This window comes from Arachis hypogaea, chromosome 3 (assembly GCF_003086295.3).
Source record: "Arachis hypogaea cultivar Tifrunner chromosome 3, arahy.Tifrunner.gnm2.J5K5, whole genome shotgun sequence".
Taxonomy (NCBI): Eukaryota; Viridiplantae; Streptophyta; class Magnoliopsida; order Fabales; family Fabaceae; genus Arachis; species Arachis hypogaea.
The window spans coordinates 102,562,821-102,578,462 of record NC_092038.1 but is presented as its reverse complement, the minus strand read 5'-3'; the positions used below and the strand labels follow the sequence as shown (position 1 = coordinate 102,578,462).

Below are 15,642 nucleotides of genomic sequence, written 5' to 3'. Positions count from 1 at the left end.
AATTGAGGTATTCAAAACAATAAGGAAGCATGAGATAAGATTAAATCCCTCAAAATGGACCTTCGTAGTGGAAGCGAAAAAATTCTTAGGATTCATGCTCACCCAAAGGGGCATCAAAGCCAACCCAGACAAATGCAAAGCAATGCTTGAGAAGAAAAGTCCGACCTACCTAAAAGAAGTTCAACAGTTAAATGAAAGGTTAACAGCCTTATCTAGATTCTTGGTAGGGTGGGCCTTGAAATCTCTAGCTCTATTTTCAATACTCAAGAAGGGATGTCAATCCGAGTGGACTCAAGAATATGAGCAAGCTTTTCAAGACTTTAAGAACTTCCTGAGTCAGCCACCCATCCTTACCCAACCTAAAAAAGGAGAGGAGCTCATACTATACCTGGCAGTTGTAAGCAAGGCCATAGCCTCCGCTCTCACTCGAGAAGACAAGAACGGACAACAACTAGTCTACTTTACCAGTAAAGTCCTACAAGGGGTAGAAGTAAACTATCAAAAAATAGAAAAGTTCGCTTATGCCCTCGTTCTCGCCTCTCAAATACTCCGACCTTATTTCCAAACCGATACCATAAAACTCCGAATTAGTCAACCTATAAAGCACATCCTCCAAAAGATGGATATCATGGGTTGGATGCTATAATGGACCCTGGAACTGTCCAAGTGCGACCTGAAATATGAAACTCATACAGCGATCAAATCACAATACCTGACCGACTTTTTGGCCGAGTATACAAGAGTCCAAGGAGATTCTATAGCCTGGCATCTGTATGTAGATGGATTATTAAACAAAGTCGGAAGTAGAGCAGAAATCATTGTTGAAAATGAAGAAGCAATTCGGATAGAACTTTCACCAAAATTTGAGTTTCCAGCCTCTAACAATCAAGTAGGGTATGAGGCCATGCTTGCTACTTGAGGCTAGCCAAAGAAGTCGGGACAGTAAAATTAATAGTCTTCAGTGACTCTCAACTAATAACTTCTCAAATAAATTGGACCTACCAGGCTAAAAATTCCAACATAAAGAAATACTTAAAAGAAACACTAGAACAATTAGCTCAATTCCAAGCAACAGAAGTCAGGCACATAACTCGAAAGTTAAATAGCCGTACCAATGCCCTCTCCAAATTGGCCAGCACCAAGCTAGGGGACAATAACTGAAGTCTAATCTTAGAAAAATGAATAATAATAAAAAATTCAAAAAATTTAAATATAAAATTATGAAGTAATTTTATAATCATGATATATTTTAAATGTATTAAATAAAAAAATGTGACAAATATAAACTTACTTGAAAGAGTTTTCGTTAATTGGTATGAGAAATTAAGAAATAAAGAGTAGTAGAGTCTTATGTAGCATATATAAATAGACCAAATAATGTAGTACTAAGAGTATTAACATGTATAAGTTGTAGAATCTCAATATTTGTAACTGAAACTTTTAATAATAATTATTATTATGATACTTTTAATGTACATTTATTATATTTAATTTTTAATTTATGTTTTAATTGAATAATAAGAGATATTTTTTAATTTTTTAAAAACTTTTTACTAAAAGATGATTAGTTAATTTTCAAGTTTTGCTAAGTAAACAGAATTGCTGAGATAGTATCATTAAAAGAGAAAATATGGCTTCAGCACAATACAAAAGAACTTAATATTATCTTTTATAATAAGAATAGATGGTTAGTTCTACCTAGGGGTGCACATGGGCCGGGTGAAGCCGGGTTTGATGTGACCCAGACCCGGCCCGAAATATACACCGGGTCTATTTATTAGACCCGAACCCGGCCCTAGACCCGATGAAACCAATACACTTTCGGGCCACAATTATATCGGGTGAAAACCGGACCGTTAACATTACATTACGTTGATACCTTCCTGTAAGCTAGCATGTAAAAAAATTTAAATTTCCAAGACTCCAACCATTAGTTAACATGGTAAAATTCACTTAGAAAAATATAACAAGAACTAACCCTTCTTTAAAATTAAAGCATAACCACAATCAATACTAATATTGTCTAATAATACCAAATATTTAAATCAATACAAATAACACAATCTTATGTATTAGTCTAAAGTCTTATGCATTCTAAACATAAAACATTAATTCATAGTCTTATAATGACTAATAATACAAAATATTAAGGTTTACAATACTTAAATTCCACATAAGAATAGTCATAATCTATCACTAATAATACAAAATATTAATTGTGTATGATGACCGGGCCACCGGACCAACTTCGGGTGACCCGAGATATGGCCCGGACCCGACCCAAAATAATGACCGGGTCTATTTTTGAGACCCGTACCCGACCCTAGACCCGATGAAATCACACCAAATTAGTCCCTAAAGTGTTCGGTGTCGGGCCGGGCCTTCGGACCGGGCCGGGTCTGTGCACCCCTAGTTCTACCAAAAAGAAAAGAGAAACAAAGAAAGAAAGAAATGGAGCAAATAAATAGGATAAAACAAATAGATAAAAGAAATGACATCTAAAATTATATGGATGTCCTGAAACCAAAAATGTTACATGCATGTCTTATTTGTGTTTCTATGTAAATCAAATCAAAAAAATTTGATTTAAAACTTCTCATAGTAAAACGAATAAGCAAGATTTGAATTAGTATGCAAAGAGGTAAATTGAGACATGCAACTTCAAATTAGTAGGACAAAACCTTAAAATGAGGTAGGTTCGTACTAAATCTAAACATGCACAGATGAATAAGTACCAACAAGCATTGAATTAGAGGCTTTTGGCATTATTAATAATTAAAGATTTCGGTTCGATCTTCCTGAACTACATATCACATCTCCAAACTTGGCCAATAGCTCATAGTTCTCACCTCAGAAACTGACGACAATAGTGAAACAAAACTTGCAAATCTTCGTCACTGTCTATCACAAAGGAGTCGTACTTCACACCATCTCGTACAACAGAAATTGAAATTTTATAAAATTACTTTTCCACCCGTTTCACACCATGCAGTCCCAGTTTTTAGATTATAGTATGTTAAAACTCAACAAAATTCGTTGAAGATTTGATAAACACACTCAACAGATCCTTATCTGTAAATTTTATTTCCTCTCACGTTTTTTCTTAATTATCTCTCTATAATGCACAAGAACTAGAAAACTATCATCACTAGCCATTACAAGTTCTACTCTAATGAACCAAAAACATTCTGATTATATTTATATAGATTGTATCTTGTAGTAAATTGAATTACTTAAATTCGATTCATATATTCTCTTCAATATACTAATAAATCGAATTTTTTATATTTGAATTACTTGGTGTCGTAATTCGATTTAGACGTCTCTAATAAATCAAGTTAGTATAATTCGATTTATCTTAATACATGTAAATCGAATTAGTGTATTTTGATTTACAGCAACATATAGTAAATTAAACTAAAGCATTTCAATTTACAATAACACATATTAAATCGAATCAACATATTTTGATTTACATAAAGTTATAGTAAATCAAATTAGGTGGTTTTGATTTACATATAAACATAACGAGGTATGCATGTAATATTTTTGGTTTCAGGATCTCCATATAATATTAAATGCCATTTCTTTTATCTATGTATTTTATCCCAAAAAATATACTAAAACTAATTATTCTGTCAGTTGCATTCTGACGTTGATATTTGTTATACTTTTCCCTTCAGATAGTAATTAAGTAACAACAACGTTACAATTAGGAAGCGGGATTAATCAAATACTTCAGAATATAAAGTAAATTAAATTTTGTGGTTCAACCTGTGGCGAAGTTGAATCTGGAAAGAACAGATTTCCAGGTGATCAAAGAAATTGCACAATCATCATAAATGAATAGAAGATCATATACTTCTCTATACAAAAATCAACAAATGATATATAAAAAAATTACGTTAATTTTTTATATTGTTACTTTATTATTAAAATATATAAATTTACTTAGATATTAAAAATGTTGTACTTGAATACATTAAAATTATGGTTAATTTGCCCATACAAAGAACGTGTGTTTTAGAGATTTGGTTCACACAACAATCCCTGTAGTGAGGTGATATATCAGAAATGAATCTGGTGAGAAAATTTTATATAAATCTATGCAGAAAACAAGACGATTGGTTGAAAAGAAAACAAGTTAAGTGGTCGTGTTTGATGTGTGGATGAACATATACACAACAATCTAGAAGTACAACACAGCCCAAGCTTCAATCTACATTCATTCCTTCATTCCCACAGCTACTAAACCTACAACCTCTTACCCTCACCTAACCTAGGCACCTCAACCAAACCAGCTTCGGCTTCGGCTTCGGCTTCGGGCTCCCAATACTGTTCCTTTGTTGCTTTAATAAAGATATAATTTTGAGTGCAGCGTTTTGATTTGCTTAGTTTGGCTTAGGAATTGGTTTTTATCAATGTTGAGCACCTCTACTCCTTCTTCTTACTCTGGGTTTTGTCGCTTCTTTCTTCCAATTAAGCCATCTCCCCGACCCCCCACCCTAAACCCCTTTCGGATCTTCGATTCTCGTCAACGCTCTCCAACCAACGTAAGCATTATCTCCAATCACCTCACTTATCTTTTTCTGTTGAAAATCGTTGCTTTCGATTGCATTTTTCTGTTAAAGAGGGGGTAAAAGGGGGGAAAGGGGGGGGGGGGGATTCCTTGTTTTGTCGAGGGTTTTGTGTTTTCTGAAGTAACCAGTGACATTCAATTATCCTAATGGGGCATTTTCAGATTTGAGCTCTTATTACTACTTGATGTTTATTTGTGGAGTTATTAGTGAAAGAGACGGCAAATAATTATGTGAATGTGCTTCTAGTGATTTGTTTGTGTGCTTTTGTTTTTCTTGCAGAAATTGAGTATTTCGTGCTTTAGGCAAGAACACCATTCTCCGGAAACACCCAAGCCTGAAGTTATAGAGCACTATCTCCCCGAGGAATTGGTGCAATCTGAATTCAATCACACTAGTGTCGCTAAAAGTGACCGGAAATCGAATCTCCAGAAGGTATCACTATGTCTCTACTTCGCTTTCATAACAGATAGTGTTCTATGTTGATCCATCTTGTATTGCTTCAAGCCTCGTGTTCCCAGAATCAGTGTTGTCAGAAACAATTGTCATATAAGTTGAAAATTTAAGAGTTCTCTTATCATATTGTGACATATAATTGTGGCAATATGTCAAAATTTACTGGGTATGAACTATGAAGCATTGAGACATTCTGCGTCCACTCAAAATGCACTTACAGAAGCCAATCATTGTCTGGAAATGTATGTATGACTATTTGGCTTACTCCTCTGGAGTGGTAATGATAGCTGATAAAGTGCGAATTTTGGCTCTCAAATCTAGAGGCTGAAATATGTTTGGTCCACGTTTTAGCTCCTCCTGTCTAGTAGGAGAAGTGATTCTCTGTGATTAGGTGGTTGCACTAGACGGTGCCGGTAAATGGAATAATTTGGTCGACATGATGACTATCTGATTGTATTATTTGTCCATTGGTGAAGTGATGGAAAGGGAAGATGGATGTGGTTGCCTTTGATTGTATGAATACAATAATGAAAAGCGGATTTGTATTCCTCGACTGAGATTATTTGATCTTTAATCTTATGCTCTCTTGATTTTAATCCACATGCATCATTTTGTATCTCAGTTGATACATGAAGTTAGATTTTCTTGCAAGAAACACTTGTCAATGCACTTGTTGTTTTTGGTTGTATTCTAATTGCAATTTATCATATGTCAATTCCCCTGCCGCCAAAACAGTTTAAGGAAAGGCTTTTGGTGCTGTTGTTATAGTTATTGTGTCAATCTGCTTACCGAAATGCTTGATTTTCCTTCAGACTGCGGAGTTAGTATTCAAGGTATTTGGCAGCCGATGGGTTGTACCATGGAGTGCACTGACGATATTGCAAGTAAGTGCTTCTCTAACTTTGAGAGCGAGAACTGATTAAATAAATTGTGATTTTGTGTATCAATTCCTTAAGGTTGAGAAATTTTTGGTGATATGATACTGGTATGAAAGCCATGATGACAGGCCTATTGAACATAGTTAAATAACTAAATGTGTAAGTGCATTAAGCCGTGCATACATGTATGATGCAGGTGATGCTTCTTTGGACATCTGCGTTTTGGTTTATAGGAACCTGGATGATTCCTTTTGCAGCTCATGTATCTGGTCTCAGCAAGGAATCTTTGACATTGAGAGGACAGGCACTGTTTAGTCTCATCACTGATGTAACTGAGGGACTTGCTGGGATCGCGATTCTTCTTCGCTGTCTTTCACGATTTCGTCCCCTCCCACCCGACTGGTTCAAGTTCAGCTTGAAAGGGAATTGGCAACTAGATGTTATCATAGGGTGTCTCATGTTTCCTTTTGTCAATCGGCTCTCTCAATTCAACCTGGATCTACTACCTCTCTTGCCGTCTACCCCTGTCACCCTTTCAAGTGTTGAGCAATCCATAAGATCAAGGGATCCGGTGGCTATGTTGTTATATGCAACTGTAGTATCAGTTTGTGCTCCTGTGTGGGAGGAGATAGTTTTCCGTGGTTTTCTACTTCCTTCTCTTACCAAATACATGCCAGTTTGGTGTGCAATACTAGTTAGTTCAATTGCCTTTGCACTTGCACATTTTAATATACAGAGGATGCTACCACTCATATTTCTTGGGATGGTGATGGGTGTCATATTTACAAGGTCAAGGAATCTATTGCCATCAATGTTATTGCATAGTCTGTGGAATGCATTTGTGTTCTTAGACTTGATGAAATAGCTTCTTGAGAGTTGACAGTAATCATGATATTTTAGCAAAGCTAGGACCCCATAATGTTAGTTGCTATGCAGGCTAATAGGATGATGCCGCCTTGTGCTTTGGATCAGTGTCTTCAGAAGCAAATGCTTACAAGTTACAAGAACAGAACGGTACCTCATTCTTAAGGTAAACTGACAAAGTGCATGTGCAAGGAGTAACATGAGCTGGTGGGCTCTTACAATTGTATATTACAGAAATCAGTGCCCTTCTTTGTCCATATCTTTGATGAAATTAGTGGTATTATTTGAAAGCCATTATTCAAACCATTCATTTTAGATAAAATGAGGATGGAAGACGGTTGTGTACTATATAATGTCAATTAACTCATCTTTTGTTTTCTCTTTGGAAAAATAAACCTCTAATAAAACTATTTTGGTCATCAAAAGATAAAAGATTTGTTGCTCACTACAGTGGTCCTCCATACATGCTGGTTACATAGATTATTACAGTCCCATTAATGATTTAATTTTATATAGTTATGACGCATTGATCCTTTCTGTATAGGTTAACATGATACGTTTTAGACTTGTGAGGTGATAATATATTAACAAAATAATCTGAGAGGTTGATTTAGTGATATAATAATCGGATGCAATCCTTCTATCGTCAGGTCAAAATAAGGTTTTGCTCATAACGTAGTAAATATAAATTTATCAATTGCTTTCTCAAGAGAATTTTGCCAAACATTCCCGGCTCTGTAATATAAATTGTAAATTTTATTACATATCATATCATGATGTAAACTAAAGGTGAAAATTTGTATGCAGCCGTTGATTAAATTGTAATTTAATAGTTTTTAACTATTAATTTTACGGGCCTGCTACACATACAAGCATACAAGCAACCAAGTTGGCCCAGCCCAAACACGAAACACGCGCATGAAAGAGAGATAAGATGCCGCGTCCAACTCACGCGCTGATCATTCGAACGGTTACGTATGGGAGACTCTTCCACTTCTTCCACTTCTTCCATTTCTAAAGGCAATTTCAAAACAACGAAACCCTCTCATTTTCGAGCGAAAATCAACTTTCAAAATATACAAATCGAAGTTCGAAAACTGCATCGAAACACCATCAACCTCTCTGTGAAGAAGAATCTGAAGAAAAAACAAACCAAGAATACTCAACGTAAGTGCATTAAAATACTGTATATTTCACTTTTCTTCTACGTCGTTCTGCTAGGGTTTACTGTTACTGTTGCTTCTTTGTTATACGTCGTTCTTCTGAGTTATACGTCGTTCTTCTAAGTTCTACGTCGTTTACATTGTTATTCTAAGTTCTCCTACTATTTTTGTTGATTTTTGGGGGTTTATTCCGTAGATTCGGGGGTGTAAACTGCTTAACTTTGTAATGTGGCTTTATATTGAAGCATGGCTGAGTGATATCTGTCTGATATCTATATGTATGTATCTGAATAATATCTATGGGTGTATCTCACTGTAATGAATGGGTGTATATTGCTTGACATTGTTGGGTGTATCTGAATAATATCTATGGGTGTATCTCACTGTTATGAATGGGTGTATCTTGCGAATATCTGGCTGTCTTGACTCATATATATGGGTGTATCTTACTGTTATCAATGGGTGTATCTTAATTGTTATCAATGGGTGTATCTGAGTCATATATATATGGGTGTATATTACTGATGCCTTTGGGTGTATTTTTATTTTCAGAGAAAATGGCAGCAAGAAACCAAACCAAAGACCTCAAATGTGCCACACATCTCCTGAATGATAAGTTCAGGAACATGACTGAGGAGAAGAAGGCCATTGTCAGGGATCTTGGATTTGGTGGGTTGATGCACATCCCACCACTGAGGGTGGATCACCAACTCTTGAGAGAGTTGGCAAAAAACTTCAAAATTGGGGAGAACAAACTGAGGACAGGATATGGTTCTTTCCATATAACCCCAAAAAAAATAGGTGATGCGCTTGGCATCAATGCAACAGGTAATTAGCTGAAAATTATAGATGTATATTAAGTTGTTGCTTGGGTGTATATTCACCTGATGCTTGGGTGTATCTGAACTGACTTGGATGCTTTGTTGTTTTCCTTTTTGTAGGAGATCTATTTCCTGAGAAAGTTGACTACAAGAAACTTTCTGAATCTGACAAAATAATTTTTAGAAGATTCCAGGGTAAGACCCTCAAAAGTCTTACCGATGATATGATGCAAATTGGCGTTGGCAACGAAGAGGAACGCCTGATGTTCAAGAGGATATTCATCCTCTATATACAGATGGCGTTCCTTTTGCCAACGACGATAAACAAAATATCGCCGGTGCACCTGGTCCCGATTTTTGAGATGGAGGGCATAGAGGACAGAAACTGGGGGGGGGGGCATGTCTTGACCTTCATGATCAGGGGCATAAAAGACTACCAGGAGAAGAAGAAGAAGGCAATCAATGGCTGCCTCTTCGCCCTCATGATAATCTACTTTCACCTTTCAAAAAACAGACGCAACAACAGGGGTGAAAGACCACCAAAGCCATGGATTGTCAACTGGACTAAGGAGCAGTTGGTGAAAAGAATGAATGAAGAGAGAGAGGAAACTTTGGTGAGTAATCATAATAAGTTGGTGTACTTTATTTACCCGAATGGTGCTAACTAAAATATCTCATGTTTCAGGGGATTCTGAATTTGGCAGAGACAAAAGAAAAAATGAGAAAAAAAGAAAAAAAACAAAAAGAACAGGAAATAAAAAAAACAAAAAAAATGAAGGCGAGCTCAACATCGTCTTCGGAGACAGAAACTACCGAGAGTGACACTTCTACCTCTGAGTCTGAGGCTCAAGAAGACTCGGAGGATTCGGGAATTAAACACCCCGGCAAAAAGGGGAAAAAGTAAGTACCATACTTGGGTGTAATTTCTTTATTGGGTTTGGGTGTATTTTGTTTGTCCACGTTGGGTGTATGTAGTTTATTAAGCAGGGTGTGTTTCGTTTGCTGCGTTGGCTGTATATTGTATACTCAGTTGGGTGTGTCTCGTGAATTGAATTGGGTGTATTTTTAATATGTTGAAAATGATGATTGTTTGCCTGCAGAATGGCCTCAAGAAAAAGAAAACAGAGGGAAGAGGAGTCAGATTCTGATTCAGAATCTGAATCTGAATCAAGTGACGAGTAATGTCCTGAAATTATTACTCCTTTCTTTTGGCTTCGTTATAAAGATTTCGTGTATTAACTGAGGTGTCTTTTATTGACTTATAGGAGCAAAGAATCATCTCCTGCGGAGAAGGAGAAGGAAAAGAAAGAAACAAAAACAACTCCAAAAGAGTAAGCACTTCTTTCATTAATATTCTGTGATAAAATTAATTTTTTATTTCTGATTGGTACTGTTTTTTTTTTCCACCCAGAACACCACAAAAAAAGAAAAAAGTAGTTGTGGAGGATTCACCTCCTGAAGAAGATCAATACTTTGACGGGTACAGTACCTCGTAAGCTATACTACGGTGTATCATCGTAATTATCTTTGTTAACGTTTTATTTTATGAATGTAGTGAGACATATGAAATATCGAGTGACGAACTCGATGAATTGCTAGGGGTAAACGTTCAAAAATCTGCTGCAGAGGGGTATGTCTTGCTGTGCTGTGTATTTGAGATTTTGTTGTCTTTTGTTTGCTAATAATTGTATCTTGTTTCGCAGGGACAACCAGGCTGACCTGCGATCGACAGAAGGTCGCTATGTGTCCTCTGAAACGTAAGAAGCTTTATTATTTAATAAATTCTTGTTATCGTGATTTGGATGAATTCTGTGAAACAATATGGGTGTATCTTTATAACTAAGTTGGATGTATATTTGTTTTGAATAACATGAAATCTGTTTAGACTACCGGCTGTCAACTTGGGAAGTGATGATACTTCCTCTCAGAGACGCACAGAACAGAGCAGTGTAAACCAGCCGTCTCAGAGCATGTAATTTCTCTTTCAAATAACCGTTACTTTTCTTCTTCTAATAACTTCTACTTCTAATTCTGTATATATTTTTTTTAGAAAAAAAAGCCCTTTATTATTTTATTCAAGAAAAAAAAGGCAGCAAAAAAAAGCAAAAACTGCAACTATGTAAGTTCTCAAAAAACAAAGTCCGTCTTCTTTTTGAATTGTTCGGGTGTATTTGTTGACCTTCTTTGGGTGTATTTTAGGTTGACTCCGGATGATTCGAATGTGATGGTTGTTAGGGAACAAACGCCGTCGGAAGCGCTTGCAATGTGAGTTATCCAAGAATATTTCAACCTTATAACCTTATTATTTTCAAATACGTTGTTAACCTTTCATTTTTATTCTTGTTTAGAGTCCCGATCCAATTTTTTGTGCCGCCATCCCAGCAAACAACCACTGAGGCAGATTCCGAAACAACCCCTATGCTACAGATTGAAGGGGCTAGAGAAACGTAAGAAAATAGTATTGGGTGTATATTTATTTAGGGTTTGGGTGTATATTTGCTATGAGTTTGGGTGTATACTCTTCCTGATCGATTTTGTGCAACTGTGCAGCACTCCTGAAACCCCCAAAGAACATCAAGAAACAACACCCAAGCTTCCCCCAGCTCCAACAAAAATGTAAGTTAATTAGACTAGAATCAATCTTTGCTTGTCATCCGTATATTCTTACTCTTTTTCTTATACATAATGATGCAGTCATCCAGACGCCGAGGAAGCTGCTGCCCTGTTGATGATGGCACGGACAGCAAGCTATGTTCCTAAAACAGATCTGCCGATGCCATCATTCAGCCTTGGATTGACAGATTCAAGCCAGGAGGGGGCATCGACGCAGGACACCGAAAGGGAAAAATCTCCAGAAGCTGCAACTATGCTGGAACAATTGGACAGTTTGGTCCAAAAGTTAGCAGGCAGTGCGTCAAAGGGAAAAGACGAAAGTCCGCAAATTCGGAGGGAGACTGGGGGAGAAAGTTCTGCTAAGTTGGAAACACCGGGGGGAACAAATCAAATTCTGGATGATATGAAAGAAAAGTGCTACATCTGGGGGACGAGAGTGAAGGAGGATGCAAAGGGCAACAGTAACGAGTTTGAGGAGATATGCACTCTGACTGGCCAAGGACAGTACATTTTGATGAGAACGCACCTTGCATCCCTCCAGGCAAACAGTGATATAGAATCTCAGGTAATTTTAGACTAACATTAATGTTTTTACACCAAAGTCAACTGCAATGGTTATTAATTTAAAATTGATTTCTAGGTTGTATCTGCCATCTGCCTCATCCTAAACCAGAAAAAGGAAAAGAGGTTTCATGCACAAATATACTGTCTCCCCCCAGATATTGTGGTAAGTGTTACTTCTAGGAACTTTGGGTGTATTTTATGAATGGGTTTGGGTGTATTTTTCTAGCTTAGATTGGGTGTAAGTTGTTTATGTTCATGTTTTCATTTCTTGTATTGCAATTCTTGCAGAGCATGGCACTTTCTGATCACCCAAACGGGGAATTCATATCTCCAAAAACGAACAAAGAATTCAGGGTGGAAGCCTACCCCAATTTCATTCCCTTCATAGATAGGAAAAAATTAAGTTCGCATCCATATGTAAGTTTTTGTTTCGTAAATTTGTTAGTACGCTTACTTACTTATATGCCAAATAAAATAACAGACTGTTGAAATGTGGAAATCCTTCAGATTTTTGCTCCTGTTTGCCACACGGGACATTGGTGGTTGTGGCTAATAAATACAAGAACGCGGAAATGTCAAATACTTGACCCGCTACACAAAAAAGCTCCAAGCCCTCAGAGAAAGCAGCTTAATAAATTCACTGTAAGTTCCCTCTGTCTTCTTTACTTTAATACATAGGTCTATTTTGAAATTTGAGTTGGGTGTATATTCCATATTAAGTTGGGTGTGTCTTGTCAATTGATTCGGGTGTATTACTGACTTGTTTTGGTATTTAAGGGATATGTATTTTCGAGATTGATAGCATATGCCGGCGGAAAACCTCTCGAGAAAGGCGAGAAGGAGAAGGAAATTAAAGCGCCATATGTTAAAATTTCAGGCCAAAAAACAAGGTATAGATTTGTGACTCTGAACCTTAAACTTTCGTAAATGAGATTTGTAATTTATTTTCTTGGTTTTCAGCTATGACTGCGCTATTTACGTAATGAAGTGGCTTGAGTTAATAGAGCCGGAAAACATTAAAAAGGGGAAGTATGAATGGGATAACTGGACACAGGTAAATGTCTTTAGAACTATATAACTCTGTATTACTTTACTGAATTAATATTTCTGTTTAAAAATAACATACTTTTTAATTGTAGGAGGAGGTGGACCACTACAGAGTGGAGTACGCTTCGAGGATACTATTCAGTGAGATTAATAGACAGAGAGATCACGCAATTAGAGAGAGTAGTGCTATAAGACTGTCAAAGCCATCCTCTGTATTATTGAGTCCGTTTTGTCAGATTAATTCTGAGGATATAGAAACTGGGTAGCTTGTAAATTGAACAAATGATGTAAATGTTTGCCATTCAATTTATTCAATGTATATTTTTTCCCATAGTTAAACTATCTGTGCTGCTAAACTGTCTGTGATGTATTCAAAAACTGTATTACAGGTGGTAAAACATAAAGGAAAAAATCAAGGCATACGCATATCATAAATTGTTACACCCAACGCTAGTCTAATAATACACCCGAGGTTGTGTAAAAATATACACCCAATTGTCTGTGCTGTATTCAAAATGAATGAATTACATCTACTAAAATATGAAAAAAAAACATCAACTGAAATATACGCCCATAACCTGTGAATTTTTGCAGCTCTTGTTCTATATGTATCTATATATGTGTCTATATGTAAATTGTCTATTAACAAAAATACACCCAAAGGTAACAGGGATTTTACACCCATACTCCCTATAACTATACACCCAAAGAGTTATCCCCTGCTGCTGGTACCCTGAACTGATAATTTATAACTTGTCCCTGGTATTGGCTGCTACTTGAATGCGCCGCTGATGCAGCATCAAACAGGTTTATCTGAATATAACACTCACGCATTAGCTAAAACAATTAACTAGAAAAATAAACTCAATCGCCACAGATTTAAAGAACATTACATTTACCTCGCTTAAAACTTTTGTCTTCTTCTTCTTTGTGGCATTTGCAATCTGTTTCTCCAGCTTTGAACCTAGCCTGTTTTTTGGACGTCCTCTTGTTCGAATCCTTGGCGGGCTTTGAAGCTCGTTAACGGATTCCAAGTTGGCGTCTTCGTGGGATAAAGAGGATGTCCCCTTCCTTTTGGCTTTTACTGCTTCCATCTCGGCCATGACGTTGTCGTACGCACGGTGCAGAATTGCAGTCAGCTCCTCTGATTCGGAGGCAAATTCGCAAATATTTTGCGAACGGAAAACAAGTTGGTCAAACCTCTTGCTTCTTGGCTCAATTAGTGGCTCGTCGTGGCTGCTCTTGATGTGTGTGTGTCGCCTCTTTACCTTCTTGCTCCATCGTTCCAGTATGTACCTAGGGGACACTTGGCTTACTTGTTCGAAGCTTAACACGCTTAGTGCGTGACGGCACAGTATCCCTCTCGACTCGAATAATAAGCATTGGCATTTTACCTCGGCTGCTACTGAGTCGTAGGTAACCGCGAACTTGTCCAATATTGAGCTGGAAACTTGTTCTCCTACTTCGTATACTGAATAGCCTAGAGCAGAATTCTTTAATCTGGTGATGCAATTCGCCTTTCCTCTGAATTGGGCTTGGACTTCCCTAAACTTTGCTTGGGTGTACGCATCTTGAAACTGAGTTTCGATGGGGGATTTGGTTGCACATGGTATGACCGTATGAAAATCTGCAGCATCTGATTCTCTCTCTGCTTGCTCCCTGCTTCCGAGGCAATTATCGTACTGTTTGACGAACTGAATGAGCGAGCTGTTACGGGTGATGTACTTGTTAAAAAATGAATGCATGCTCTCGCTCCTTTGTGTGCTTCTCATCCCTGCCCAGAAGTGGTGGTCCAGATAAACAGGAACCCATATGTGACGGTCTTCGTACAGATCAGCATAATACACCCAAACACACACAGTAAAATACACCCGAGAGTCAGTACAATTTACACCTCTGCTGCAGAATTTAAAAACACATTACCTGAGAGCCACTTGTTGTCGGCAAGACCAAAATTCACCAGAAAATCGTTCCAATTCCTATCGAACGAGTCTTTGCTGTGAGAGTTCCAAACAACATGGCTCATTTGTTGTTCGATATCGGCGTGTGCCTTGTACCCGTTTAATTTGCTTGGAATCTTCTTCATGATGTGCCAAATACACCAGCGGTGAACTGTTGTTGGCATACAGGCCTCTAAAGCCCTTTTCATTGATGCGCACTGATCGGTGAGAAAGCCTTTCGGAGCGTTTCCTCCCATGCAACGAAGCCAGCATTGAAATAACCATTTGAATGATTCAATTTCTTCGTTCTTCATCAAAGAGCATCCGAGAAGTGTTGACTGGCCGTGGTGATTCACCCCGACAAAAGAACCACAGACCAAATTATACCTGAAACGAATTGCCATGGTCCAGAATGCAAAATCATTAGGTACACCCCAACAAAATGCTTAGAATACACCCAATGACACAGCCAATATACACCTCTGCTGCGGATTAGTAAAAATAAATTAATTTAGCATCATAAAAAGGGACAGTTTGTTACCTGTTTGTATTGTAGGTGGTGTCGAATGAAATGACGTCTCCGAAATACTCACAGGCCGCTCTGCTTCTTGCGTCGGCCCAAAAGGCCAGCTTAATCGATTGATCCTCCTCGAGTTGGAGCTCGAAAAAGAAATTCGGATTCTTCTCTTTCATCCTTAACAAATATTTCCCGAATTCCT

General features: G+C 37.3%; 2 protein-coding genes across 2 annotated transcripts; both read left to right on the top strand.

Annotated features, from left to right (window-relative positions):
• The first annotated feature begins 3,984 nt into the window (after positions 1-3,984).
• On the top strand, positions 3,985-7,220 carry LOC112790826 (uncharacterized). The gene is made up of 4 exons (XM_025833406.3): positions 3,985-4,553; positions 4,860-5,012; positions 5,846-5,917; positions 6,108-7,220. The coding sequence occupies exons 1-4, from the start codon at positions 4,422-4,424 to the stop codon at positions 6,774-6,776; spliced, it is 1,026 nt and encodes a 341-aa protein (XP_025689191.1). The 5' UTR covers positions 3,985-4,421; the 3' UTR covers positions 6,777-7,220.
• A 362-nt stretch (positions 7,221-7,582) lies between these two features.
• LOC140183820 (uncharacterized) lies at positions 7,583-13,322 on the top strand. The gene is made up of 20 exons (XM_072233240.1): positions 7,583-7,942; positions 8,491-8,766; positions 8,880-9,373; positions 9,445-9,659; positions 9,860-9,937; positions 10,025-10,090; positions 10,171-10,239; positions 10,315-10,389; positions 10,463-10,516; positions 10,645-10,731; positions 10,959-11,024; positions 11,108-11,206; positions 11,310-11,375; positions 11,454-11,937; positions 12,013-12,099; positions 12,225-12,353; positions 12,444-12,578; positions 12,714-12,826; positions 12,897-12,990; positions 13,076-13,322. The coding sequence occupies exons 1-20, from the start codon at positions 7,753-7,755 to the stop codon at positions 13,247-13,249; spliced, it is 3,051 nt and encodes a 1,016-aa protein (XP_072089341.1). The 5' UTR covers positions 7,583-7,752; the 3' UTR covers positions 13,250-13,322.
• Positions 13,323-15,642: the final 2,320 nt, after the last annotated feature.